This window comes from Pseudopipra pipra, chromosome 4 (genome assembly GCF_036250125.1).
Source record: "Pseudopipra pipra isolate bDixPip1 chromosome 4, bDixPip1.hap1, whole genome shotgun sequence".
NCBI lineage: Eukaryota > Metazoa > Chordata > Aves > Passeriformes > Pipridae > Pseudopipra > Pseudopipra pipra.
In genome coordinates this window covers 28,116,580-28,144,330 of record NC_087552.1, presented here as the reverse complement: position 1 = coordinate 28,144,330, position 27,751 = coordinate 28,116,580, and the positions used below count along the sequence as shown (strand labels likewise).

At 40.0% G+C, this 27,751-nt stretch overlaps 2 protein-coding genes and 1 long non-coding RNA gene across 5 annotated transcripts in view; 1 reads left to right on the top strand and 2 right to left on the bottom strand.

The window, feature by feature from the left end:
• Positions 1-515: 515 nt before the first annotated feature.
• LOC135413029 (uncharacterized) lies at positions 516-1,819 on the bottom strand. 2 transcript variants are annotated; one of them, XR_010430076.1, is made up of 2 exons: positions 1,265-1,819; positions 516-663 (listed from the first exon to the last, which is right to left on the bottom strand). It is a non-coding gene; the product is annotated as an uncharacterized LOC135413029 (long non-coding RNA). The 2 variants fall into 2 exon arrangements; XR_010430075.1 differs by having other exon boundaries at positions 1,279-1,819.
• Positions 1,820-2,301: 482 nt separating this feature from the next.
• Positions 2,302-11,638, top strand: CASP6 (caspase 6). Its single transcript, XM_064652097.1, has 8 exons — positions 2,302-2,634; positions 3,917-3,958; positions 4,650-4,692; positions 6,748-6,894; positions 7,327-7,403; positions 7,830-8,005; positions 10,072-10,228; positions 10,818-11,638. The coding sequence occupies exons 1-8, from the start codon at positions 2,610-2,612 to the stop codon at positions 11,054-11,056; spliced, it is 906 nt and encodes a 301-aa protein (XP_064508167.1). The 5' UTR covers positions 2,302-2,609; the 3' UTR covers positions 11,057-11,638.
• Positions 11,639-13,448: 1,810 nt separating this feature from the next.
• The window catches only part of MCUB (mitochondrial calcium uniporter dominant negative subunit beta), a 49,024-nt gene continuing 34,721 nt past the window's right edge, over positions 13,449-27,751 (bottom strand). The window contains exons 2-8 of one of the 2 annotated variants that reach the window (XM_064652089.1): positions 21,740-21,815; positions 21,300-21,470; positions 17,356-17,460; positions 16,992-17,152; positions 16,109-16,312; positions 14,631-14,747; positions 13,449-13,662 (exon numbers count right to left, since the gene is read on the bottom strand). In XM_064652089.1, the coding sequence (XP_064508159.1) occupies positions 13,585-13,662; positions 14,631-14,747; positions 16,109-16,312; positions 16,992-17,152; positions 17,356-17,460; positions 21,300-21,470; positions 21,740-21,815 (912 nt within the window). In that variant the 3' untranslated portion in view covers positions 13,449-13,584. The remainder of the gene's footprint in view (positions 13,663-14,630; positions 14,748-16,108; positions 16,313-16,991; positions 17,153-17,355; positions 17,461-21,299; positions 21,471-21,739; positions 21,816-27,751) is intronic. The other variant, XM_064652090.1, reaches the window with a different exon arrangement.

The window sequence follows — 27,751 nt, the reverse complement described above, 5'->3', positions numbered from 1 at the left end:
CTTTTTAGTTTCCTATGCTCTACCAGTGAGGAGGTGCACAAGAGGGAGGGAGGAAGCATGGCCAGGATAGCTGCCCCACACTGTCCAAAGGGATATTCCATACCATAGACTGTCATGTTCACTATATAAATGGAGGGAAGTTTATATCCCAATCAGCTGGGAGGCACTGATCACTGCTTGGGAACTGCCTGGGCATCGATCAGTGGGTGGTAAGCAACTGTACTGTGTGTCACTTATCTGTCCTGGGTTTTGCTCCTCTTTATTATTTTCATTTTTATTATTTTTATTTATTTTACTTTATTTCAATTATTAAAGTGTTCTTATCTAAACCCATGGGTTTTACTTTTTCTGATTCCCCTCCCTATCCTGTGTGTGTGTGTGTGTACAGGTGTACTTAGTTGTTGCCTGGGGTTAAATCATGACTATACAGAAAATTTTCAGTGTTGGAAAGAGCTGGTTTTTGTTCCCTTCTGTATTCACCTGTACCATGAAAGTATTCCAGAGTTTCCTTCAAATCATGTATAACGCTAAAAAGAGCTTTAATCCTGCTGGATAGCACTTTCATAGTTCTGTTTGCAAACCACAGAAAGCATTTAACTTTTTCCAGGGAGTCTTTACTTTGTGCAAGTTTTTCCTGTAGCAGAAATCCTGGAATATATTTACCTGCAAATGATACAAAATGCATTTTGCAGACCACAGCTAGCCTTCATTTTAGGGGTATCACCCCCAGAATTAACTTACATATTTATATATATATATATGTTTTTTATATATATATGTAAAAAAACGTAATGCTTGTCCTGGTTTTGGCTGGAATAGTTAATTTTCTTCCTAGTAGCAGATACAATGATGTGTTTTGGATTTAGGATGAGAATATTGTTGATAACACACAGCTTCTCATACTGCCTTGCCAGGGAGGAGGCTGGAAGTGCACAAGTTGGAAGGGGACACAGCCAGGACAGCTGACTCCAGTTGACCCAAGGGATATCCCCACACCATATGGAATGATGCTAAATGATAAAACTGAGGGGGTGGCAGGGGCAGTTGGCCAGGGATCAGCACTGATCACTGCCTGGGAACTGGCTGGGCATACATTGCAGGGTGGTGAGCACAATCAAACTTCCTTCTTCCGACTGCAGCTCTAATCCATCCATAATGCTTTTTCCAAAAACTACCCACTTATGGTAGAGGTACTGCAACAATCTGAAAGTGTTTCAAAACGTGTATAGGCATGTATAACAAAAAATTTGCATATAACGCACACCAGCCAGACACTACCGGAGGCTTCATACATTGCAATCAAGTTACTGGTGAGTCATCTGAACATGGTGTCTGACGGGCTCTTAGCCTGCAGCAAAACAAAGCAGAGAAAAAGTTTGTAGTGTTACAATCTGAGCAAACTGTTGGACTGAGGAACATGGCTGATACGAGTTCAAACTGCTGAACACAAAGCTCTTACAAAGTCCTAGATTAAGGTTTTACAGCTGCTACTTCACACAGGATTCTCTAGCATGGGCTGAGAGAGCTGGGATTAGAAATTGCAAAAAAAAATGAATCTGCTTGATAGGAGTCTAAATGTTACACAGTGGAAGATGCAAAACTCTTACAATAGTATCATGTTCTAACTAAAGTAAACACAAAGCCAATTTAAGCAACTGTTTTATCTTGATCCAGCTGCCCACTGGCAAACCGAAGGTAACAAGTCGAAACAAGGGGAAAAATAATTGAAATAATTAGAAATACCCATGGCTTCTTCAACCAAAAGGGACACATCTTGTCTAAAAGATTTACCCATGCAAGAAACCTGTGGAAAACCAAACCAAATGGACTGGGTAAAAATGCTTAAAATACCACTCTAGATCCGCCTGCTTTTGTGTTTGTAGGAGCAATCTCTAGTGCATATTCGCACACGAGTTTATCCTAGACCCTGCCTAGAAACAGGCTGGATAGAAAATTCAGATTCTCTCCACTGTACAAAACTGTAAAGCTCTTATACAGAAGAAATTTTTTTTTGTCATTGGCTTTAGTTTAGAGACTTGTGTCTTACGCAACTGATCCAGCGAACAGTAAGTCCATATAATTAACTAGTTGGGAATATCGGCACTTGTTAAGATACCTCGGCATTCTCTTCAATATCTTGTCACACTCGTCACAATTCTGAAATCGTCAGAGAGCTGATGTAAGAATAGAGAAAATGCATTTTGAGGAACAGGAGTTTTACAGGAAAGGAAAGCTCCCCATAAGGGGGCCTTGAGGGCAGTTTTGAAAAATCTCAATAAATAAAGGAGCTTCTCACCACGTTTCAGGACGATAATTTTGTCTACGGCGGTGCAGTTACCCAAGGACGGCCGCTGAGGTGCCCGTCACAGGAGCGCAGGTAACGCAGGGCACACTTTTACACATCACCCTTCGGTTCTCCCGGCCGCGTCCCGCCCGACGGACACTTCCCCCGTCACTCGCCCCGTTTCTTGCGGAGGCGGCGGCCGGAGCCAAGGGCGACAAACGCCCGCCCCCGTACGGAGGGGGCGGGCCGACCCCGGCACGGCACGGGAAGGAAGGACACGACACGGCTCGGCTCGGCTTCAGCAGCAGTTCCTTTGTCCGCGGTCATGTCGGGGCCGGAGCGGCCGGCAGGTGGGTGGGTGCGGGCTCCGGCCGGAGCCAGCGGGATGCCGGGGGGCCTGCGAGGGGCTGGGGGGAGAGGGGTCCCACGGGCACCGTGGCGTGGCAGCGCTGCCCGGAGGGCTCTGCCGGCGCTCGTGGGGAGCGGGGCCTTCGCTCCCTTCCGTCCCGAGAAGGAAGGGAACGGGGAAGGTGTGACGTGAGGAGCCAAAGACGGCGGCGGCCGACGAGGAAATAAATGTGCACGGAAATGGATCTGCACGTAAAGTCCAGCGCACCCTGCGGAGGGGAAAGTCCCGCAGCAGGGCGAGGGAAGGGGGAAGATCGCCGATGTGTAAGAGGAGTTCAAGGGAAGAGAGGGCAGCAAAACTGCGGGGGTTGGGTGCATACCTGATTTTTGATTCCTCTGAAGCAAGGAGAGATCTAAGACAAGTAGTCCCATTGAGAGCAATCAGCTTTTAGAACAAGGCTGTGTAAGACAAGCAGAACACTTTTCATGAATCATGGTAATTCAAGTAGTGTTTACTTGAATGAAGCTACAATATGAGAGTGGCATTGAAAAGCTACAGACTAGGAACTGACTACACAGAATCTGAATAACAGGAAAACCGTATTTCCCTAGTTTCCTTCGGCCCAGGAATTCTGTTCTTCCTCTGTCCACATTACAGTATTTTCTGTTATAGTCTGATGACTATAACATTTTATGATTTGTTTTTGGGGGAGTGCCTTGCCCCCCTCTCCTTAGGTAAAGGCAAAAGCATAAACCATATCTCAGTTACATATGCAAAAATACAGTGTAAATTTAACATGCAGATGCACTCTTAAGGTTTCTGCCTTCCTGTTATCAATACAGGCACAGGTGTTGTTGCAGTTCTTTCAACACTCATTTTTTAGCAATTCTATCATTAGTCTGACCTCCATGTTATGTTTCAAGCAAAAGAAATAGCTTTTTTTTGTGCATTCAGGATAGGAGTGGTAACTGTAAGACACCACAGCTGATTGATATTTGCCAGTGGGAAGCTCAAATTTAAAGAGTAACACTTAGTCCTTTGAGCCACCCCTCTACTTTCCTGTGCTTAATGTTGTCTTCAACATTAAGCTTCTAAAGCCAAGTCCAGATTTCTGCAAGTTTATTCTGGTGTCTTTATGAACTTTTCTCCTCTATCAACACAGAGCTATGTTAGTTTTGCAAAAGACTTTAATAACATGTGAAAAACAGATATGAAAAGGTAATGCTGTATACACAAAGCAGTTTGTAAAATATATGTGTATGTGACTCCTCTTCTAATTGCAGGCCACGTCCAGTTGGATAGCAGACCTATATTATCTACCACAGGTATAGTATAGTATATAGTTTTCATAATGTGTTAGTCTCCACCAGTAGAAGTTGTGATTTTATAGCCCACTGGTTAAGCGAAAGGAATAAATATTTTGGCCTAACCATCTGCAGGTCTGTAGTTCTGCACACTCCCAAGATGTGCACATTCCCCATTGTTCCCACACTGTTACCTTTATGTCCGCTGGCATTAGCTATACATACTGTTACACTACTATTGTGACTCATGTGCTGCATCCAGCCTCTAAGAGAATGCTCAGCTTTGAATTAGCAGCATTACTAATAAAAGCAGCATTGCTAATAAAAGAAACAGTAGTGTATTTTTAAATAATACAACATTGTAACTATTTAGAGACTCTTTTAAAAAATACAGCCAGCAAGTTAATTATATAAAATCATGATCTCTGAATTATGCCTATATGGGTACAGATGCACAGACAGATAGAAAATACGCACGTCTTGACCATCTAAAATTCACACTGTGAGAGTCAGAACTTTCAGAACAGCCTCCAAAAGCTGTGGGTGCGGACAAATGCTAATGAAGCTGTTTAACTGCATGCCTACTTACCTGATGTGTAAAGGAGCTTTTGGTTCACATTAACAGCTAAACTTTAGGGCTGGATGCATAAATTCAAATTGTTTCCGTTCAATGAATGATTTTGCAGCTAAATCACTTTTTGATCTCTAACAGATGGAAATCAGAACATCACAGAAGTAGATGCATTCGATACAAGGTAAAGTTCTAGTGGCAGACACAGATGGCCCAATGGCATTGAAATCATTGAATGCAGGGTTTTCTGATTTTTTTAAGAATATGATGGAATTATTCAATTCAACTCCACCAACTTACAGAACACATATCTAGTTTTAGCTACACCAAATGTAGAAGCGCCCTTATTGTGAAGGCATGTGGAAGGGACTATTAGGAGTGGACTCGTTTTATGGTAGGCAATGTGCAGAGACTGTGGCAAAAATACCATCACAATCTAAGGAACAATTGAACAGACTAAGTAATAGAATGTAGCACAAGCACTTTTCCCTTCCTCTAGAAGGAGGGGAAAAGAGACCATGGGATAGCGATTCCATTGATTTTTCGTATTCCACCTTGCAACGTCTTCTAGCCCTGGAAACAATAAACTACCTGCCTCAGCCATTCAGTAAATACAACTGAGCAGAGAAAGAACTATGTAGGGAATCATCTTTTAATGGTCATTCACAGGATCCAGGGACCTGACTGTCCAAAATCCCTACCAGCCATGCATCTAGCCAAATCCTACAGAAGAGAAATTGCCAAAATCTGAATAAATTCTGGTACTGGCACAGGTGAAATACCATTCATAATTACAAGGCTAAAGTTTATAATATTTGCATTTTATCATGTTAAGTACTCAAACTGGGGAGAGTGTGATAAAGCACCCAACTTCTTATACTTGTTATCCAACCAACACTGTTGAAACCCCCAGACTTTAAATAGTCATCCAAAATTCCTGTTCTCTGAATTCTTATGTAGTCATTACCAAAAGATATTTCATTAAGGAGTTTCTCATAATGAAGTAGAGAAACAGAAATAGTTTATGGATAACTATAACTTTGTTGTGAAATGAAGCATTTTGCTGACAAACTGTGATCTTTAAGTAGTGTCTGCAGGCAAATATTCTAGCCAATTTCTTCCACTAATTGCACCAAATCTGAATATTCTATAGCAGGAAAAAAACAGTAACATGGCAAAAATGGCTCTGACTAGAGCCATTCCTAGGGCAGCATGACCTGGACTGTCATTCTGTACACCTGTTCTGTCCTTGTCTATTACCAGTGGTGTCACCAGAAGTGTTTTACTTTTCATTTTCTGCACCAATTACTGTCTTCAGAAGCAGAAAGATGGTCTGCTTTGTCTCCCACAACACAGCCATGTCAACATTTGGAAACGATCTTCTGGATCCAAATGTTGGCATGACTGTGGGTCCACAACCAAGTCCAGAGCATGCTGTTACACGCTTCTATATTGTGTTTTGTTCATAAACCAATAACATTGCTGAATGCTACTCCCAAACACACAGGTACTCCATGCTTTTGTTGCTCTGATATAGTCCTCTACTTAGAAGCTGGGAAGGTCATTTATTCTGTCCTCTAGAACACCTCTGTCCTTCAGCCTTCAGATTTTGTTGGCTGGTTGCTAAAAACTTAGATGAACAGTTGTATTATCATAGTTTTCATTTTCTTAGGGTAAACAATAAACATTTGTTCTCCTTTTGCAAGATACACTACTCTTAGCACCTCATCACCATCAGTTTATAGTCTATTACTTATTATGTAGCACTTGATTTACTTAGAAGAACTTGAAGCAAACCGCAGACAGCTACAATTCCAAATAAGTACATGTGTACTATCCAATTATGCTAAAATAATATTTAGCAGAACACATAACATGGAGAATTGGAGCCATGCCTAAAGTGCGCCATTATATGTGTTACTGTGTTACTAATGAGACAGCCTCCTGAGGAGAGAAAACACAAATACCTTGCAGAGAAACTGTTCAATCTATCTGGTGGAGTCACAGTAAACACCCAACACTTGTTTTTACTGATTCCCTTAACATGCCCAAGCTTTTAAAAAAGACCTAGCGATTTTGGGTCTTCCTAAAATATTCTACATTTTGAGGTCTTGTCTTCTGAAATTGGCTCCTCCAAATCTCTAGTCAATTAAAAATTCTTACCTTGTGGAAATACAGGAAGTTAATTCAATTAGCCACTGACTCATTTATCAAGAATGTTTTCCATCTCTGGCAACAGGCAAACACATGATCCTGCAGCGCAGTACAAAATGAACCATCAAAGAAGAGGAATTGCATTAATCTTCAATCATGAACACTTTTTTTGGCATTTAAAAATGCCAGACAGACGTGGGACTTTAGCAGACAGAAACAATCTGAAACGCAGGTAAGAAACTTGCTTTCTCTGCTCATCCTTAAAAAAATCTAAACTTCAGAAATCATAGTCAAATAAGCAGTTACCTAAATCTTGTGTTTTAAGTAGAGACCAAAAGATTTTGTAGACATAAGCATCTCTGCAACTTTGGTACAGAAAGCTGTAATGAAAAAGCTTTAGGGCAAATTCCCTACATCACAGAAACTGCTGGCACAAGTGCTATGATTTCAGTGAGTCCAGAGCTTTCTTTGGGCAAACTCTTTGAAGTAACTTGAGGTATTAGACCTGTACTTGACACTGGTTTGAGTTCAAAATCAACTTTAGTTTGTTTGGGTTTTTTTCATAAATAATGCATAAACATGAATATTTATTCTCTGAGAGGGAAAGCAACTGACATATAATTTGAGCAAGACTTGTACTAATACTGATGTGTTTTAATAATAGTTTGACAGACCTTGGATTTGAAGTCAGAGTTTTTGATGATCTGAAAGCAGAAGGCGTGCTGCAGGAAATTTATGAAGGTAGGAGACTATACAGTGATTATGTCTAACTATTTGTAGCAGAATTTCCAGGTATCTTTTCTTCCATTCTCTCTATTTATCTAACTTAAAACAGTTTTTGTGCACAAGGAAGTTCTTTAATATTAGAAGGACTTAAAGGTTAGATTGCAGATTATTGCAGTGTAAGGGAAACTTCTGTGGAAGAACTAAGGAAGTCACTAAAAGATGAAAGAAAGTACTTGCTGCTGGGAGAAGTTGTTAACATTCTTCTTTTTACATTTAGTGGCCCTTCAGCCATGTTGAATCAATGCACCTTCAAATCTGCAGTATTCTTCTATCTGAAAATAGCTTTCATTTGAAAAGGACTGATCAGGGATTAAAAATGATACAAATGTACAATGTTTTTTAAACCTCAGGATGACTGTTTAGTCATTTTGACTATTTCAGCCTCTCTGGATGACCACAGTAATGCTGACTGCTTTGTTTGTGTGTTCCTGAGTCATGGCGAGAATGATCATGTTTACGCATATGATGCCAAAATCAAAATTGAGACAATCACAGACATGTTCAGAGGAGACAAGTGCCGGAGTCTAGTAGGAAAACCAAAGATATTTATCATTCAGGTAAGACGTCTGTTTCTGAATTCAGTGGACTTAACACTGACCTGTGTTTTTCTGCAATACAGATGTCAGTTTTCCTGATGCAGTCTTTCCACAAGGGAAATTTTTCCTTAAAGACATTTCAGACAAGGAGTCTTCTTTTTTAAGAAACCTGTATGTACACTAGTGTTAATATCATGATTATAGCTGTATTTAGTAAGTAATTTTATGAAGAGAAACACAAATCAAGCCCATGTCAGATTGACTGTCAGTGTATATTTAATGGCAGAGAAGGCAGTGCCATATTTTTGGGGAAGGTCTCAGCTCAGTTCCTACTGCTCACACCTCACTAGACTGTAGAAGGCTATCAAACCTCTATCTTCATTGCTTCCTTCTAGGCAAGTCCCTTTAACTGATCCTTACTGAAGCTGGGGTTTGTGTTTTGTTTTTCTGTTTGGTCGTTTTCTTTTTTTGTGGACTACTTGGTTGGTTTTTGTGGTGGTAGTGATTTTTTTGTTTGTTTTTTTTTGTTTATGACCAATACCTGGCATCTCTGTAGACTCTAAGAATCAATTTAAGGATTTATTGTCTCAAAAATACTTTTTGTGATAAGTCAAATAAAGCCCATATGTAACCTCCTGTTTCACATCTTGGTTCATGGCATAACGCAAGCTGGGAGGCACCTCAGAAGGTCTCTGTTCAAGCCTCTTGTTCAAAGCAAAGTCATGGGATCATGCAGGGCTTATCCAGAGCAAACTCATATATGAACCTGGCCTTCAGCAGATTGTAATTGTAGTTGTTTACAGAGTAATCCTAAGTATTATCTTTTTTCTTTTTCCAAATGAAAGCTTCCTTAGGCACAGGGCTGCTGCAAGAATCAGCACATCATTAATTCATCTTTCATTAGGAGTCATGCAGGTTTCCTTTATTATTTTTAACGTGGAACCAAACATGGAAAAATATTTTCATATTTCAATTTTAAGTAATACTTGGAAACATCTATAACATATACTCATCAAAAAGCTAATTAACTTAGTTCATCAGCTGAGTTCTTTTATAGAACAACTGGCACAGCATTTACCTTTGGAAATTAGAGGAAACAGCCATATGGAACTTCATCACTGTAAAGATTTTTTTTGTGTTTTCTCTTTTTAGTGGTAGTTCTTAAGTAATGCTTCTTACTTTTTATGTTTTGACCATGTTCTCACCTTATGCTCCATGTGTAGCCTTCCTGCATCACTGACAATACTGGGCTCACTTACTGACTTCTCACAAAAAAACCCTCCCTCATCTAACACATTTGAGACAACTAAGAGCAGAAGTGTGACAGCATGTAATGATGGCTGTGCTCAGAACATTAATTCAATGCTGCCTGCTTGCCTGATTGCCTCAGGGAGGCAATTCTTCCTCTCTGCTCAGCACTGGTGAGGCTGCATCTGAAGTATTGCATCCAGTTCTGGGTTTTCCAGTACAAGAAAAATGCAGACTTATTGAAGTGAGTCCTGCAAAAGGCCACAAAGATGATTAAGAGACTGGAGTATCTCTCATAGGAAGAGAGGCTGAGAGAGCTGGGACTGTTCAGTTTGGAGGAGATGCCTCAGGGGAACCTTATCAATGTTATAAACATCTGGTGGGAGGGAATAAATAAAAGGGAGACAGGCTCTTTTCAGTGGTGCTCAAGTGACAGGACAAGAGGCAACCGGAATGAATTAAAACATACAAAATTCCATCTCAACACAAGAGAACACTTTTTCACTGTGAGGGTGGTCAAACACTGGAAGAAGTCACCCAGACAGATTGTGGAGTCTCCATCTATGAAGATACTTGAAAGCTGACTGTACATTGTCCTGGATAGCCTGCTGTAGAGCAAACCTTGGCAGTCTTAGTGATTCTGAGATCATCTCAGGGCTTTCAATGGACTTCATCGCCAATATTTTAACTGATAGAGAAGTAAATGGGTCTTTATGACCCAGATTGACGGTAATGTGGAACACCTAACTCAAGTCCCCTCTGGTTAACTTCAGAAGTATCACGTTAAGCATAGGTGACTTTGGCAAAGGTGGAAGCCTAACAATACTTCTCACCAACAGGCATGTCGAGGTGATAAACATGATGATCCAGTTATTGCTCATGATTCAACAGACAGTAGCAACGAATCCACTGTCAATGAGACTGAAGTGGATGCAGCTGGTGTCTATACTCTGCCCGCTGGTGCAGACTTTATCATGTGCTACTCTGTAGCGCAGGGTAAGTTCTAATATTTTACATCTAATGTCTAAAACTTCATTCATTCTTCATTTTGCTGTCAAAAAAATGAGAACAGTTCCAGGTCATCTGTTTTACATGTCTGATAAGTGACAACTTGTCTGAAAGAACCTGACATGTTAAAGGAAAAGTGAAAATAAACTATCAAGGTTGCAGGTTATTTGCCAAACAGAAACAAACATTCTCATCAATCTTCCTGCTGAGCTGTCTGCTGATAGCACGCATTCCCTTCTATTCCACGATTGTAGGATTCTGGTGGCTTATAACTTTCCCTGCACTATATGGCTGTTCTCTCTTGTCCTCACTCCCATCTGCTCTCTTGTAATGTGCAGATACAGTCCTGTGAGCTACCAATCCCTGAATCACGTTCCTCTTAGCTGAGCACTATAAGTGATCTCAAAGCCATTTCCCATCTACGATTTCCAGTGAAATTACGTAATTGGCAAAGTAAGATTTATACCCATTAGTAATCCCTTACAGATGGTAGCGAACAGTAACTCTCATAAGTATTTTTCCAAGAGTCATCACTACTTACATTCAGATATTATTTTATGTTTCTGTTCTACATTAGGCTACTACTCTCATCGTGAGACTGTAAATGGCTCCTGGTACATTCAAGATCTGTGTGAAACGCTTCGGAAGCACGGGTCTTCCTTGGAGTTCACAGAGCTTCTTACTGTCGTTAACAGGAAAGTATCTTACCGCAAAGTGGATGTGTGCAGAGACAGTAATGCTATAGGAAAAAAACAGATTCCTTGTTTTGCCTCAATGTTAACTAAAAAATTGTATTTTCATCCAAAATCTCAGTAGATTGTTATTTAACAACGATGACCATTAACTACTACTTGCTGCAGAAATGAAAACACCATCTTAGTTCAGGAAACTTTAATACTCTACAAGATTGTTCGCAAAATCACTGGAATCAAACATTATAGTTCGTATACATAATAGATTCTAAAATCTTAAAGCAATTTTAAAGCTAGTATTACAGCTCAGGGAATTTGGGAAAAGCTGACTGGTCCAAAACTCTAAGGTGCTCAGATTTTATTGAAATTGGTATCTAGATTACTTTTTTGTAAAAAGCCTTTTGCTTAATTGCCATCTAACTATGGCACATTTTACTACTTCCAAAACATTTCTAATGTTGCATTAGATTAACTTATCTTGCTCCAAGAGCACACTTTATAGGGAATAAGTTTGTAGGGTATCTTTTTAGATTTGTGGAAGCAGCATCCACGTTGCAATTTTTGTGGCTTTATTGAGCTTTTTGGACATTTTTTTATTATTTTCTCTCAACACTAAAAAGGAATTTAATTCCTTGAGTACAGTTGTAGCATTAATATAGGGTTAATTAAATAGGGTTAATTAATAAAGGGTTTCTTTTTACTTGAACATCATCGTCTCAGTTTGAAGAGACTGGAATGTTTGTCAAAGAGGATGAGTTATGAGACAGACCAAACTCCTCTCTCTCAGCAATTGTAAATTCAAAAAATTAAGGGGCTTTAATCGAGGAAGTGTGGAAAAAAAGGAAGAAGTACCACTCCTTTATTAAAAGATATATGTATGTTGGCAAGAACAGTAACTGAACATAAAAACAACTAAACAATAGTGCCGTACCCAGAAGTCCCCTTCAAACAAAAGAAAAGAAAAGTCTGAACACTTCTCTGTCCTTCACCGCAGTTCTAATCACGGCCGGCAGGGGGCGCTGATGGATCACTGGAGGTGCAGGGCCTGCAGTGCTCGGTGTTGGCCTGCAGGGGGCCTGCAGGGGGCGCTGTCGGGCTCTGGCGGTCACCACACGGGAAGGGGTCTGGGGGTTGGTCTTGGATCGCGGGAGAAGCCGAAAAGAAAATGGGGACCCTTCCCCCAGTGGAAGAAAGGGGGAAAGGAAAACAGTTCATCCCCACAAAACTCACTGTTGTCCTCAGATGACAATTAGAACGCAGCAGGTCCAGGCTGGAGACAAAGACAGCCTGCCCCGCAAGTCGAGGCCAGCAGTCAGGGCTGACCAGGGCGGGAAGCCAGACAGACCGGTCTCCAGGCCTCCTCTCCAAAAGCACGCACGCAAGACTCTCCTCCATCTCTGTCCCAGAGCAAGAGCTCAGCAAAAGCTGTGTGAGGGCAGCCAGCAACTCCCACCGTGAGCCGGGCCAGCTACCGAAATCCCAAACTCCTTCCCCTTCCTATTTGAACTCCATTCTTCCCACAGCCAGAGCAGGGGAAGAAATATTCCACTCCTGGGTTTATAACCTATAACAATCATTTACGTTTGGGGCACAATTACAGCTTGCTGGTGCTTTGAATCCTCAGGAGAAAAGCAAGCAGTAGTGAAATGAGACCTTAGCTTGACTTTGGGTAAGCTTGCCTTGTACGTACCTCTAAAGCTAAAGCTGCTAGACATCTCTAGGCAGCTCTGCGAAATATAACCTATGCAAACCTTCATACTTCAGACCTTGGTGTTGGATCAGCTTCTTCCTCCTCTTGGCTCTGGAGAAGATCAGCCATACTCTGTCATTGTGTACATACAAGTCATAGTCACCATAGGATTGTTACTACTGCTGCATCAGCAATTGCAGTGACACTGACTATGATACTGCCTAGAAGTGAATATTTCTTTTCTTTGTTTTTTTGGTGTTGGGTTTTTTTATATATTATTGGTACATACACTTAACCCTGAGGGACAATGGAGAACTCAAACTGAGCAAAATGTCTTAATCCACTTTCCTGGGGATAAAATAATTGGTTTACTGCCTCTGCTTTAGTTCAGTCTATGGTCCGAACCACATACGTTAAATCTTACGATGTCTACTTTTAAGCTTTACATAAATCATGTATGTTTGAATGTTTTGATAATTTTTTTCAATAAAGTGCAACATAAATGATTTTATATTGAGATGCCTTGTTCTTCCAGCAATATTTACTAAAAAAAGCTTACCTGTAGATCAAGTCTAACCTTCATCAGTGGTGTTACACCAACAGTCAATGCAAAGAGCTAGGGAAAAGAATCCTTAATACTCAATGCAAGAAGAATTCTGTGAGCAACTGCTCATAGTACATGGTACTAAAAAGACAGCTTTTGTTCTGTAAAGCATCTCTGTCATTTTACCAGCAGTCAGAATGCCTCCATTGTACTAATGAAATTTGAAAAATATCTTGAAGATTTTGAAAAAAAAAAATAAAAAAATAAAATAAACCAAAATCATCAAGTGACCAAATCATTTTAATAGATATTTAATGCAACTTTCAAAACTATAGTGGTCAAAAATGCCCAGTTTCAATTTCAATTAAATGTTCATATCAGCTTTGAAAGGGCAACTCCAATATATACAAAAACAAAGTTAGTCCTTGTCATTGATTTCCTGGATGGGAAGCCTCAGGTGCAGAGGTTGGCGCAGACGCCTCAGGGATTCTTCTGCCTGCGAATATAAGGAAGAGTGAGAGTTTATTATTGAAAGAGTGAGAGTTCATCCTTCTGCAGCCCTCTGTTTTCTCCTCTTTCACACATTTGTCTTCTCACAAGGCACTGGTCTTAGGCAAGAAACCAAGCAAATCAAAGGGAGGATGCTGAACATTTACAAACCTGCTGAGGGCATTCAGCCAGTCTCCAGAGAGAAGCATGAATCCTGCCGTCAACCCACTCACCCACACCCCAAAGTATTATTTTCCTGAAATCACAATTACAAAGTTCATACTCACAAGCCACTGAAAAAGCATCAAACTTTAGCTTTATGTCATATGTGGCTCATGAAATTACATCCTGAACTATGGGTTTTGAACTAAAATTAGTTCCCATTTTCTTTTACAAGACACTGAACACAAGGCTGGCAAGATGGGATGGAAGAATGAGAACAGAGGAGTGAGAGATCTGCTAGACTTTGTCATGAAGGCCAAAAAGTTTCTCCTACGTACACACAATTTCCATCCAGTTGCTCATATTCTGTAAAACTAAGCCTTTTACCTAAGGAATAGGATTATGATGTCAAATGCTGAACTCTGCAAGACAATCTCCTTCCAAGGAAGGGAAGAGACTCTTACCACAGCAGTGCAGCAAAAATACTGTGTCCAGAAGCAATGCAGTTAGTCTATTAAAATGGTTAAAAAATGCAACATTAATTAGAATATGCAGAAAATAGGCTGATGAACTGACTTACTTGTTTTAAAATAAATTAATGAAGGTCTCCCTTTCTGATGATTTACTGGAGTAGTTTATACGTCAATGGCAAACACTGAATGGTTATCTGAACAGCTGAAACTGGCTGATAAACAGTACACTGTTTTGAATGTAAGTAGCAAACCTTGAGGTCAATTTTCTGTTAGCTAAGAGTTTACTGAGAAAGTCTTAAGCCAGAAGCTACCACATTATTCAAGGACTGTGTTTAAATACCTCTGCTAGGTCGTCTTTGAGCTTGTTGTATCGTTCCACATTAAAATGCTGTTTTTTGGATTTCCGATAGAAGTAGTGGAGAAACTGCCTGTCCTTGGCATGAGGGTAAATGTAGTCCTGGTGAAGGAAGGGGGACATATATTTGGGGTTATCAAGAAAACTGAGTAGAGGTCAGAAGATTAGAAATTCAGCCTGTTTCAGGAATATTTATCTAGTTCAACACACACCTATGTTCTGTAAAGAGGCTACACATGAAGCTATGCTATTACAGGTCATAAGGGCTTTTTAGACACATGGTTGGAATCATTTCTATCATGTCTGAAGGAATTTTCAATTGTAATGAAGACATAGCATGATCTTCATGACTGGAGCCACTGGAGTAAATAGACACAACCTTCAGGGAGTCAGAGGAAGTTCAGGTACTGTTTCTCACAGACTTATTTGAAAGTCTTATGGCACCAGCAGCTCTTCAAAAGAGCCAAGTAGTAATCTCTTTATCTACTCACTTACAAAAATTAGGAATGCCTTAGTCCTTCTTAAAACACAGTGAGAAGGAATAAAACTCACATTTAGAGCCAGCTCTTCATAAGAACAGACATATCCCCCTTTCTCACTCAATGAACCTAGTGTCTTACAAGGTCTATAGATCCACTGGTTATTATGGAAGAAGGTGTTGGCTACTCTTCCACAACACCTCCACAATAAAAGGTTTGCATCACAGAAAGTTTGACATCAATATGCCTACTTTGAGAGTAAAGTACAGAGCTAAAATAGGAAAAAGAAACATTTCTCAAAGTCTCACAGAAGTCTCACAAGTCTGTATTGTGAAGGTCAGTTAAGATCTGAGCAAGCTTTTGTTCTTCTACACAATGGCTGCTTCCTGCTCCACTTCAGTTGTCCTAGATTTACCTCCATTCATTCAAAGTCACAGAAAAGCAGTCAGATTATGAAGAACAAAGCAACAGCTTTTTTTCAGGCATTAAATAAGGCATATTTTAGTAATGCAACTTGCCAGAGTTCCAAATGGTTTGGTACCCTGCACTGTTTATACATAAACTCCAGCAAATAAAAGCTGCTGTTCAGTGATGTTCTTCTGTAAGGCAGTGTTCACAAACTGTCACAGCATTAGCAGTTGCTCTCCCTTTACAGCAATGAGCAAGGTTCCATTTACTATGCAAAGTGGTCCACAAATATTTTAAAGGAGAGACTTCTTTCATCACTTCTTATTCCCTAGATTATGAAATCTTACAGATAGTAGCTATGCTCTGCAGCTGGTCTGCAGTTCATGTGTAACAGCACCTGGACTGATTTTGCATCATGTAATGTTTGTATCCAGCCCCATTACGGATCAAACAAGTCCTTGTCTGATGTCAAGGCTACTTACTAAATTCTATTTTCATCAGAGCCCAAACATTGTGATTTTCAGAGTCAGTTTTCCTTCTTTTCACTATTCCAGACACTACAAGAAAAGGACTTACTTGCTTAGTAAGAACAAAGTAGGCATAGAAAGCCATGGCAGTCCCGTAAGTGATGAAGTACGTGACTGGCTCCATGATGTCCCACGAATAGACCCACCACGTGAGCCACGCCAACGCTCCCCCTTGAGTTGACATCAGAGCTAAGCCAACCCATAGAAGCCTGGAGGTTTTTGCATCTGCACTGTTTATGATTCTGGCTTTCATCTAAGGAAAAGAAATATAGCAAACATGAGTGCTCCTCTGATAAGCAGCTCGTCAACTATGTTTTCTCCTGCTGGGCTAGATCCTCTTTCAGGATTTCTTACTGATACCTCTTACTGACACCTCTTACTAACTTACCCTGCTAAGAAATAAAAAAATTGAAATCCAAGAGCAACCAGATCTTCTTGCCTTTGTGCACCAAAAAATTCCGCTTTTAAATTTGTCCTTCCAACTACTAGGGATCTATGTCTACTGGTTTTGCATTTACCATTCTAGGCAGTTCTGGGTAACACTCAGGCTGGTCCTCATAAAGCAGGAGTCCTTTTGTCCACTAGCCTAAGCCACAGATGATGTCAACCCCACTACTGGGTTTTTCTCTCAGAACTTCTACAGCAACAGCTGACTAAATGGCCTTTCAACCTCAATACTAGCCATGCTAAGGCTTGTTCATGACAACTTTTTTTCCAGGTGTTGTGATTTCTACCCAGTGAATGTCTGAAACAGGAGGGAAAAGAACTGAATTGAAAATAATTTGAATTCTATTTGAGCTGACATTTGTTTATATAACAAACAAACCAGATACACCCTAGCCATTCATGCTGATTTTCTTCTATTACAGAGCTTATTCTTGATGAAAGGAAATGCTTTTGAGTTTAAAAAAGAAGTAACTCCACTTTCCAACCTGTTCAAGGGGCAACAGCTCTTCTTTGAGGTGATCCACTTTCTGTAGCAATTCTCTCTCTTTTCTGATCTGGTGATCTTCTAAATGTAGGGCTACAAACAGTCTGTGAACCAAGAATTTGATATCTTCCATTTCAGTAGCATGCTCACTATTCAGCTTATCTGAAAGAAAATATTTGTCACATAAACCATTTCAAGAACTCACTCTTCTTCATTCTCTCCCTACCTCCAACCCCAAAAGCAGGACTGTCCAATGGTAAAAAACCAAAACCAAATAGAAATACCTTTCTCCAGACAGGTTCCAGTTTTCTGAGACTTCCCATGCCTTTCACTAAAGATAATCCGTTATTAAGGATTGCTCTTACCTTTTACAGGAGGTGACACACTGTACTCTGTGTTGTTGATAACAAGTTTAAAGTCATTCATCAGTAAGACCTCCATCAAGGTTGCATGAGAGACTTTGCTACCATCTGCAGAAGAAAGATTTAAGTTCTAGATCACTTACCATAAGGAGTCTTAAACATTAGCAGATAACCCTGCTAATGTTTAAGAGTTAATGTGCTACAGTTCTTCATTAATAATGTTTGGAAGGGAACTGTACTTTCAGAAAAACTGGTAACTAACACTAAACATTAAGGAGGAACACATGGTGTGATTCTTGGGGCTTGATCTGTGCAGAGCCAGAAGCTGGACTTTGATGCTCCTTGTGGGTCCCTTCCGATTCAGAATATTCAGTGATTCTGCGACACCAACGCAGTGTACCTGAATGCTTTCTCCACTGGTATCATTCAGACCTGTCCCTACTATAAGCAGACTTGCATTTTCTTGTCTGTGATTAGGACTAGAATAGACCCATTGGTGAGGGCAGAAGAAAAAGAAGTTCTGAATAAACCAGCAACAAATTGCAACATAAGGGTCTACATTTTTGTTTCTCCACTCACACTCAAGTTTGCATCTTTACTGGGGTTTTGGGCAATTAAAAGACCTTCAAAGACTTCATCTTCAGTTACAGATTTATGTCTTTACTTAAACAGGCTCTTCAAGTCAAAAGGAGCAATTCCCATCAATAGTGGTGTACAGATTTTTATTAATGGTATTTAAAATCATTCTGTTTTGCTATCAGTGACTGGAAGGTAAGAACTAGATAGCTACACTGTCCAGTAAAAGGCAGACCAGAAGCCACAGAGGCATAGCTCTGGAGAACACTTTTCTACTTCTTTTTGATGCAAAAAATTATATGAATGGTACCCCATGAATTTTACATGCCATTTTACAGCTCCTACCGAAAAGGAACTTCTGGACTCATTAGCATGAACACATAACAGTGGATGCCAAGAGCACACCAGGGTTCAGATGGTCCAAGAACCTGCAGAGCCCACACCACTGCTGCTGGACACATCACTGTGGTATGGGGGTTTGAAAACCCCCATGGAGCAGCTGCTCCACAGTAACTGTTTGACCTGATTTTCATTTCCCATACCAAAAATGGGCATCTTCCCCTGTCCCTGCCAAGAGCTAAAGCAGCGGCGCAAAACAGCAGCTTTACTCCCAAGATGAATAATGAACAGGGTACAAAATACCAAGACTTTTGTATGTAAATATTTGTCACAGTGCTACTTCCCCAGCTCCCCCATCGTGCCCACTACAGAAAGGCACCACAGATGACTCCACACCTCTGATTATTTATTCACCAGACCTCTGTCCTCAGGTCCCATCTGCTGAGGCTGAGACTGCTGAGCTCTGCGAGCTAATGCACCAGCTGGCTCGCCCATCCATTCTGTGTGGGCAAAGCAAACCCAGAAGGCTATCACTTTCAATCCAAAATATGAAATTTTAATGTGCCCATCCACTCATTTCTTTTTTCTTTTACAGTGTAATAAAGCATCACAGCTCGTTAAGGTGACATTTATGAAGTGACATTTAAGCAAAAATTCCTTTTCAAAAAAAGGGCCAGACAGATTCTTTGTTCTGGATGTGAAACACCACCAATTTATTAACCTGTGCAACCTTTTATTAACCGAAAAGAAGACAAGTTTTGGGGAAAGGGAGGCATTTTATTTAAGAAATTCCCCACAGGCTTTTCGCAAAGGCTACTTTCAATCCTAGACCTAAACACAAGTGTTCCGATGTGGACAAAGGGTCATTTTTTTGCCTACTTAAGTTTTGCAGGACCAAAATCAAATCCAGAGAAAATGAAAGCAAGTCATCATACACAGCACTGATACTTTCAGTTAAGGTTAGCTTTCATTTAATGGATAAATGGCACAGAAATGTCTGCATTAAATCAAGGCTTCATAATTTGTCTTTAATAATAAATGTTTAAAATCAACTCTCAGTACTTGACCAATAGTTTCTCTTTACAGTATCAGTTTCCTAATAAATTAAACATTTAAGTTGTTCTCTAACATTACAATTGCCCAGTACTTGACAAATACAGAGCAGAGAACTGTTTGACAGTCACTATTTTAATCAAACTGGACAATGTTTCTATTCCAAAGTCAGAGGTGGACAGGTGCATGTTTAAACAGATGAGACAGGTGAAAACGACCCAAATTCCTCTTCACTCTTGAATCTGCTGCCTGTCTGTGCCAAAAATGCTAGACTTTGTGATTCACTGCTGAATCGCACTCTTCTGTGGTATGTCAGCAAAAGCTAACTACTCCCGCTTCAGTGCAAACATCAGTCACTTGTGAAGCATGTAATTCACAGAAGAATTCGATTCCACAGTAAATGACAAATACTCCTGTCCTGGATGTCTCTGCATAATAGCAGTACCCAGAGGTTAACTGTTTGCTGGCACATGTATTGTCTCCCCCCCAGTTAAGAAATCCTTTGTAGTGAAAACCTCCATTTTAAGGGGAAGGCCAGCTGCTGAAAACAGGCATTTGTTAGTGGCTTCTGAAGATAAGAGTCTTTTAGGAAATTATCTTTTTCAAGAGAATTTTCTACTTTTGCTGCCTTACAGACCCTAAAAAACCTGAAAAAACACCACCAAAGTTCCTGTGTACACAAAGCTCCTGAAGCTCATGCACACACTGGGATCCACACACATCGCATCTCCATTGCTCCGGAGGATATAAAAAAAATGGCTCTATGGGATATTGTCCTGGTTTACTAAATGTGCTCTCAAAGGCAACTAAAGCAGCTTCTCCTATATATCTGGCTTCCTGATCTTCTGGGAATATCAATCTGTTTTCAGTTCCCTTAAAAGTCTCTGCAGCCCTCTGTACTATCAACCAGAAAGAAAAGGAATGTTATGAATGCACCCAGCTATGAAACTTTCAACCAGCATTCCTTGACCCCATCCTTTCTTCTGCTTATGTGTTACCTGATGGAATATAAATCTTTCCATAGGAATGTAGCTATCTTTTTTTTTTCTTTTCTTTCTCTCTAGAGGCATAAGCAGGGAAGGAGCAAAATAGATGCTTTTAGTAAGTCAAATTCAAGTCCCTATTCTACCAGATTCAGACCAAAAAGCTATATCCCAGTTCTACTTTTGAGATTGAGTCCTTCTCTAGTACCAAGACAGGAATTGCAAGACTCTTCAGAACTGCTGTGGAAAAACTACAAAGCACCGCCAAAATACAAATCATCTTGGAAATAAAATGGAGAACCAGGTGAACTAACTGGATGTTAATTTTTATCAACAGGAAAACCAAAGAGACAGAACAAAAGAACACAGTGAGTAGAGCTTGAGATAATTATCTAAAGTCTTGAGACAACAGGATAAATAGTATGCTACAAGGAGGAAAGAGGACATCAATGCAAAAATATTAGTTAGCCTTCGACCCTAGCAATCACTTTCCTTTCAACCCAAGGGCCCCAAAGCATTGTACTCCAGCTGATGAATGAAACGTCCCCAAAGACTCCAAAAGCTGCCCTTGACTATTGCACTCATTATCTGGTTGCTTAGCTCTTTCATATGAGTTCAAGTTTGTAGTAAGGCAAATGGATTCTTTCAGCTCTGGGTAACACTGAACAACTGGCAGACATCACATTCAAAAGCCCAAGAGGTTGTCTTTATGAAGGATCATGGAGGATAAGGAAAGAAAAAGGTATCAAGGAGATCAGAAGAGAGATACATATTTAAAGACAGCATTACAAAGAGAAGCTAAACTTCTAATTTTTAATTAGCTTTTCCAAGAGGACTCAGATACTAAATTTGAAACACAATAAAATCCAGAAGCATTCAAGAGCTACCCCAACAGCAACAATGCTAAAACTGATGGAAGACTGAACTTGTGCTTCAGAGGGGAAGTCCATTTGAAAAGCAATGTATTTATTCTGGGGAATAACAAATATAAGATACCTGTTGCAAAGACTTCTGCCCTCTCAATTCCTTTATCTTCTCTTTGCAAATCCTGCAGGAATGCTCCTACAGTGGTCACCACCGGCTTAACAGTGAACTGACAGCGTTCACTTCTTGAGGGCAGCATAAGAGTTATCACAGGAAGACCATGTCTGTAATTAATAGTTACTTCTGGGGGATAAAAAAAAAAAAAAAGAAAACTAAGTAAAAAAGTCATATTGTAGGTTGTGGTTTAATTTAAAACCTGTTTTTAAAACACAGGATGAATTAAGGAGAATACAAAAAACATTCTAGATTTTTAAAATTAATATAGTATGTCTATTTCTCGGAGATATATATAAAACCACATAACTAACATCATCTCACCTAACCCTCACAAAAAAAAAATAAAAGCTTGTTGACATTGATGGAAAGGGGGAAAACCTGCTGGGAAAGCTTACCATCAGATGGCACCAGTGTGCTGTAAGGTGCTCCTTCCCAGCCCCTCCAAGCTCCAGCGCTCCTCCAAAGCCACACCTGCAGCATGGACACAGGAGAGCTTGCTTTAGAAAGGTCAGGATGCAAGATATATCTGGTTAAAAGCAGTAACCCAGCCTGTCACAGTGACCTGCTTTTATGTGATCTGACAGAGATGTCTAGACGTCTGAAGAAAAAAACCCTCACTTAGCAGTTCTATGTAAAAAATTAAACCATCCTGATAGCACAATCATTGCCAAAGGTATTAAGGTATTACCCACAGATAAACTTTTTGTCTAGTGTGGTTTAACTAACTCAAGGAAATAAGGGAAGGGGAAGGAAAGAAAGGAAAAAAAATTGCAGTGTTTCTGAAGGCCTTCAAGCAAATGCTACAATAAAACCTCTCCTCTCCACCCAAAACAGCCATGGGTATGGTTTCAGTGGTCTGTTAGTGCTCAATCATAATCACAAATAAAATATAAGGGACCGAGGTCACTATTCTTTGCTTCATAATTATATACCATACACCAAAAGCTAGCTGTTGACATTCATGCTGTTAAAATACAGCTTGCTCAAGTACAGAAGATTTTTTAAATGTTTTAAATAGGAATGGCTGTTGCTGCAACTACCACCACCACCAGCCTCTGGTACCACACTGAAGAAGGCACACCCAGATGCAATAAGTATCCTAGATGCCCTGGGACAGGGATGACAGCAGGGTTTTGAACCTGCATAGTTGAGCTCACAAGCTTGTCCCTTCCAGAGACACTGGTGAGAACCATCACAACACTTCAACACAGTCATATCACAACACAGAAGACAAACTGCTCTGATTAGACCCATTACTTAAAGCAGTCCAGCCACACTGTGGAACGTGCAAAACAAAAGTCTTTGCTGCTACAGTGAATCCCCCTGCATAGGGAGGGAACAATTTTATTACAGTGAGTCCACAAAGCAGGCGTTGCTGCCATAACCTAAATGTAACAGGTAGAAGGGAAATCACATCCTTGGCTAAAATGGTTACAAAAATTGTGCATGGGCTGGACCAAGGCCTGGGATTTGAAATATGGTAGTTGGGGGAAGTGGAAAACAATGCAGAGAGAAATGACAAGGACTGATCCTCCCTCTAGTGAGCTTTATAGCTCATCTTTCTGAAGGTAAACACACTTCAGAGTCTGTAAGATAATATCCTTTGACAAGGCAGGAAAACAAAGCTACAAATGCAAGAGGCCCTGCCCATTCAGTATGCCAAACACTGCTCACCAGTTCACATGATTTATTTGTTTTTAAAGAATCACAACCTTGACTGTTTGGGTAGGAATACAGTACTAGGTTAAATAAAAGAATCATCTGTAAAACAAACCTGTAAAATGATGGCGATGTTGCCCTAGCTTTTTACCTGGAACAAGTGCTTTTCAGGTTTTAAAGAAAATAATTCTAGGAGTTTCCAACACTTAGAAATTTGTGTGTTGTAATCTTCAGGTATCAAAGGCAGTCAGAAACCTCGACGAAATAGCAAAATACCTTAAACACAAGTGCATTAATTCAAAGAAAGGTAGGCATTAGGAGTGCAGGAATGCTGAATGCCACTCAGGGCTAGGAGACATGCGGTAACTTGCCTATTTCTTCAGCAGAGCAAGAGGCTTTCCCTGAAGCAGAGGAGGACTCACAGCCCAGCTCACCAGTTCTCACCCCATTTACAAGGGACACCTACACCCCCAAAACATTTAGTAACACCCAGCCTAGAGCAGGAAGACAAACTTTCAACATATGATCTGCTTTTCCACAAAAGAGTCTGAAACATACAGATTAGAACAGTCCGTAGTAAAACTCAATAGCTTTGAATGTAACAGCAAATGTGTTGTTTCTTCAGAGGGATATACAAGGGATAATAAGAAACTAATTTTTTACAGACTCCTGATGTGTAACTTTGCAATCAATATCTGGGTATTGATCATTCAACACGCCCCAGGCAATGGGGCCCCAGCCAGCCTGCATTTGAAGGTTACTTAATTTCTTTTGTTGTTAATTTGGGTATCTATTTTACTTATGGAAGAAACTATGCATTTAACAATTAATATATATAAAAATACCTAAATATATTTAATATATTAAGTTAAAAATACTTATTAAATTGAACATTTATTGAAAGAAGATCATTAAAGTAATTCATTCTATTGTTCTTTAGACTTTGACATTACCATTCATGATCCGCTGAAAGAATCTCTATATACTGGAGCTTTCTTTTTTCTATTTTAGATTGTCTGTTAATGCAGCCTATTCATTAAAATCATCTGCAAAGAATATGTGAAGTATCAGAAAAGCAAAAGCCACGGAGCCATGGAGTTGAAGTGATTTCCAAATAATTAACTCTTTCCACATAAGCTCTAGGTTGATTAACTGGGAAGCATGAAGGGCTGGGTTAATTTTCTCCCTGCTTCCAGAGTTAAATCTCCAGTTCCAGTGAAGTTACTAAACCATTAGCTTGTGCCCTATATCCAAATCATTGTGCCCCTTTTGAGATGACCCCTCACTTGCAATGACCCCTATCTAACCACTGGAAAAGAAATGTTAGTCAGCAAGCACCACAGCTAGAAGGAACACAAACTATGGGACCAAAACGATGAGACTGCCCTCACAGCAACATCAGTGAGAGCTGGAACACGAATATGTAACCTGAACTAACTGCAGCACAACTTTAACTCTGAGATACTGTAAGGAGGACAGCATACTAACTCTTTTATACGCCATTACATGCACCTCTTGCCTAATTTGTCTAACCATGCAAAGGCTAAAGAAAGCTCTTCTACATCTTTCTGCAACTTGAATGCACATGTGGCAGGACTTCTGGATAAAACACCTCCAATACAATCACAGTTACATTCAGCAATAGAGCTGAAAGCTCATGAACAGCATTTAGCTGTGAAACCCCCTTTCTACCTCAGATATATTTGCTTCCTAATGCAAAGTGCCTGGGATCAGCATTCAGCCACAGCACAACACCACGTTTGACTCAGTTCAAGGCACGGACTCTCCTGCAAGTGAAAATTCACGGGAATTTGAGGCATAGAGTGCTAATTGTGATAAAAATAATCCAACACATTCTGTTTTATACCAACTGGCATTTTTTAACAGAAAATATATACCCATTTTAAAGAAGTACTTCCTCTGTTAAGGGTACCTCCGGTCTCTAACGGCAGAGAAGTTGCCACTGTTAAAGTCTGAGCGGAAATTTCAACAATCTGGTTTCCAGCACAGTTTTAGGGACTACTGTAACAGCATAGCTGAGCTGGAAAACTAAGCAGCCAGACATGAAGAGTGGGAGAGACAGGAACAGAAATACTGCATTTTTCACTTTTGACAGTGGCAAATGACTGAACCTACCTACATTGCAGTTTCTGGAGTTAGCTGTTCCAAATAAGCACTCTCTCATGATGTTGAGTGACTGTTCCTGCAAATTTCAGCTCAAATTTACTTGTAACCAGTTATGTGTAAGAAGTTGATATCATTATCAGTACATGAGGTGACATGAAAGCCTCTGATCTACACACTACATATGTAAATAGTAACCTCATCAGGCACCATAACTTTTGTTCTGTAAAGACTGTAGTGTGGGTGGAAAGAGAGAGAGCAAGAAATAAAAATATTTTTTATATGAAGATGTGACTTTGAAAAATCAATTCTACAAAAAGATGTCATTAGGACACCTTCTGAGAACACTGAATTATTGCCTTAGTTGGTTTATTTACTTTTGACTTGCCATACCAAAATGTTGTAACAAATCTAAATCAAAGTGCAGTGAGCCAACAATCACATATTTGAAATTGTTTTCTCTGCTTATATACATCTTGGAAGGTACGGTAGTTTTCATTTGTTATTTCAACAGCAAAAATACTGTAACACTTCTTCAACATTTGAGTCCCCATCAATTTGCATTTATTAGTAGTAAGCTGTTTACCCCAGTCAAAAAAGAGTTAGCTCAACTCTGTGTGCCCTCTTCTTGAAGTGCCATGCAATATTACAATTGAAGTATTATATTCCTCCAGCATGAGATTCTGTCAAGACTGCCTCAAGTCAAACTCAGGAGCAGCCTTCACAAAAAATTATGCAGACTGTTACTGTGAATGCTATATACTGGTCTCCAATATTCTCATTTCCTTCTCTCCAAGGTAACAATAAGAATTTGATATAGCAAAGCACAATAAGAAAATGGACTACACTCCAGTAAGCAAAGCTTTTTACCCTTAATTACACTGCAGCAAAACACATTCTAATTAAATCTTGCAGTGTGCTTTTCAATAGTAATATAGTGTTACAGTCTTTCCCTTGGCAGGAGAGGAGAGGTCAGTTATCTCCTGGAGTCCTTGTCCAACACCTGGTACAGCTCCCTCCACACAGCTGCTGAAGGACTGGGGGAACAGAAGGGAGAAAAACCACGGGGGAAACTAAAAATGAATTTGAGGGCCTCTCTTTCCCAATGTCACTACATGAGCCAACATCCCCAGTATCCTTCATTCTCCTCATATGCTGATCTTGCCCAGTTTGTGAAGGAGAGGGCAAGACAAGTCACCTCTCTGATGCTGCTTGCTTGTCTGGAGCAGAAGGAAAACAAGGGCAGGTATGTCTTAGCCACTGTTCAGTGAAGGCATATACTAGAAACAGCTATTTATATTTTCTATACTGACTTATATGCTTTTCTGCTTAGAGGTTCTTGGCATATGAATGATGTTGGCTCTCATCTGATTCTTCAAGGGAAACAGATTAATTAATTATGGACTAACAATCTGTAATTTCAGAATAAACTATCTATGGACATTGCAGAATGGTTTAAAACCAAGGAAAAAGAGGAAAAAAACCCAGGTGCTGTCACAGTCTACTTAGTTTGCAGATCTTGCACAACCCAAGATTATCAAAATCAGTATTCAGGCCAAGTTTAAAATAAGTACACATAAGGTATTTCCCTCTTTAAAATGAGTCACTAAAGTAATTTTGGAGATATCTGCTGTTAAATTTCTGTGCTGTTTTTGTATGCAATCCCACATGATTAGGAAAATAAGACATAAGGAGCTCTAACAACCGCCTACAATCATCTTACAAGTGCCCGTTTGAGCTACAGAAACATCTTCTCTCTCATTAATTTTTCATTTGTCTTTGCTTACACTGAAAGGATTGTCATTGTTTCTACACTGGTCCCAGAACTGATTTAGATGATCATGGAACAACAGCCTCAATGCAAACAGCAGCTTCAACGTACATGCTCAGATTTAGCAATATCTGCTGGAAGCCCAACTAAAGTTAAACAAACAAAATCCCTGCAACAGACATATCACTCATTTTGCCATCATATCCTATACTAATATACCAGTTTCAGTCAGGGAAGATACTTCTGACACATGGGAGCATTCAGGATATATTTCTCTTTCCTAGGCCAAAAGAAATTTGACAGGTTATTTTACTCTCCTGAGACACAGCTTTCCTGTCTTGATATGGGCCATGCACCTTCTCCTAGCTGTTCCACAAGGCACTGTAAGAACTGCACTGCAACATTTACATTTCAATCCTTCAGCTAATTCAAAATCTCTAATATTTTTAACCCCTTCTTCAGAACATTTAAAAAAGTAACCAGCAAAGCAGTAGTTTCAACATGAGTATGCACGTTCCTGTGACCTTGAAGAAGCAAGAGCAATATAGCAGCCATAACTTTTCTTCAAAACTCATTTGCCTTACAGCACCGTTAAAAACTAATAAAATAAAACAGCCCAAGCAATCAAAATTTTGGTTTCCTGTGCCTGTTGTTCTTTGTGACTTTATCATCCCTGGTGATCTTTCATTTCCTGCCTCTGCTCAGGTTCCAAGAACAGCTGGCACTAGATTTAAGCAGCCAAACACTACCAATGACCAAAATGACAGCTGTGATAAGAAATGCATCGAGGCAACTGGTCACCAAGAACCTCTTTTATGAGGGTCCAGCTGGTCAAATCCACCACTGAAGAAGG

Bases quoted from the DNA above. Each gene is read 5' to 3' on its own strand.
- CASP6 (XM_064652097.1), top strand. From the start codon at position 2,610: ATGTCGGGGCCGGAGCGGCCGGCAG. The intron at 3,959-4,649 runs GTATAGTATAGT...GATCTCTAACAG, and splicing joins ACCTATATTATCTACCACAG to ATGGAAATCAGAACATCACA. The intron at 4,693-6,747 runs GTAAAGTTCTAG...CTCTGGCAACAG, and splicing joins GTAGATGCATTCGATACAAG to GCAAACACATGATCCTGCAG.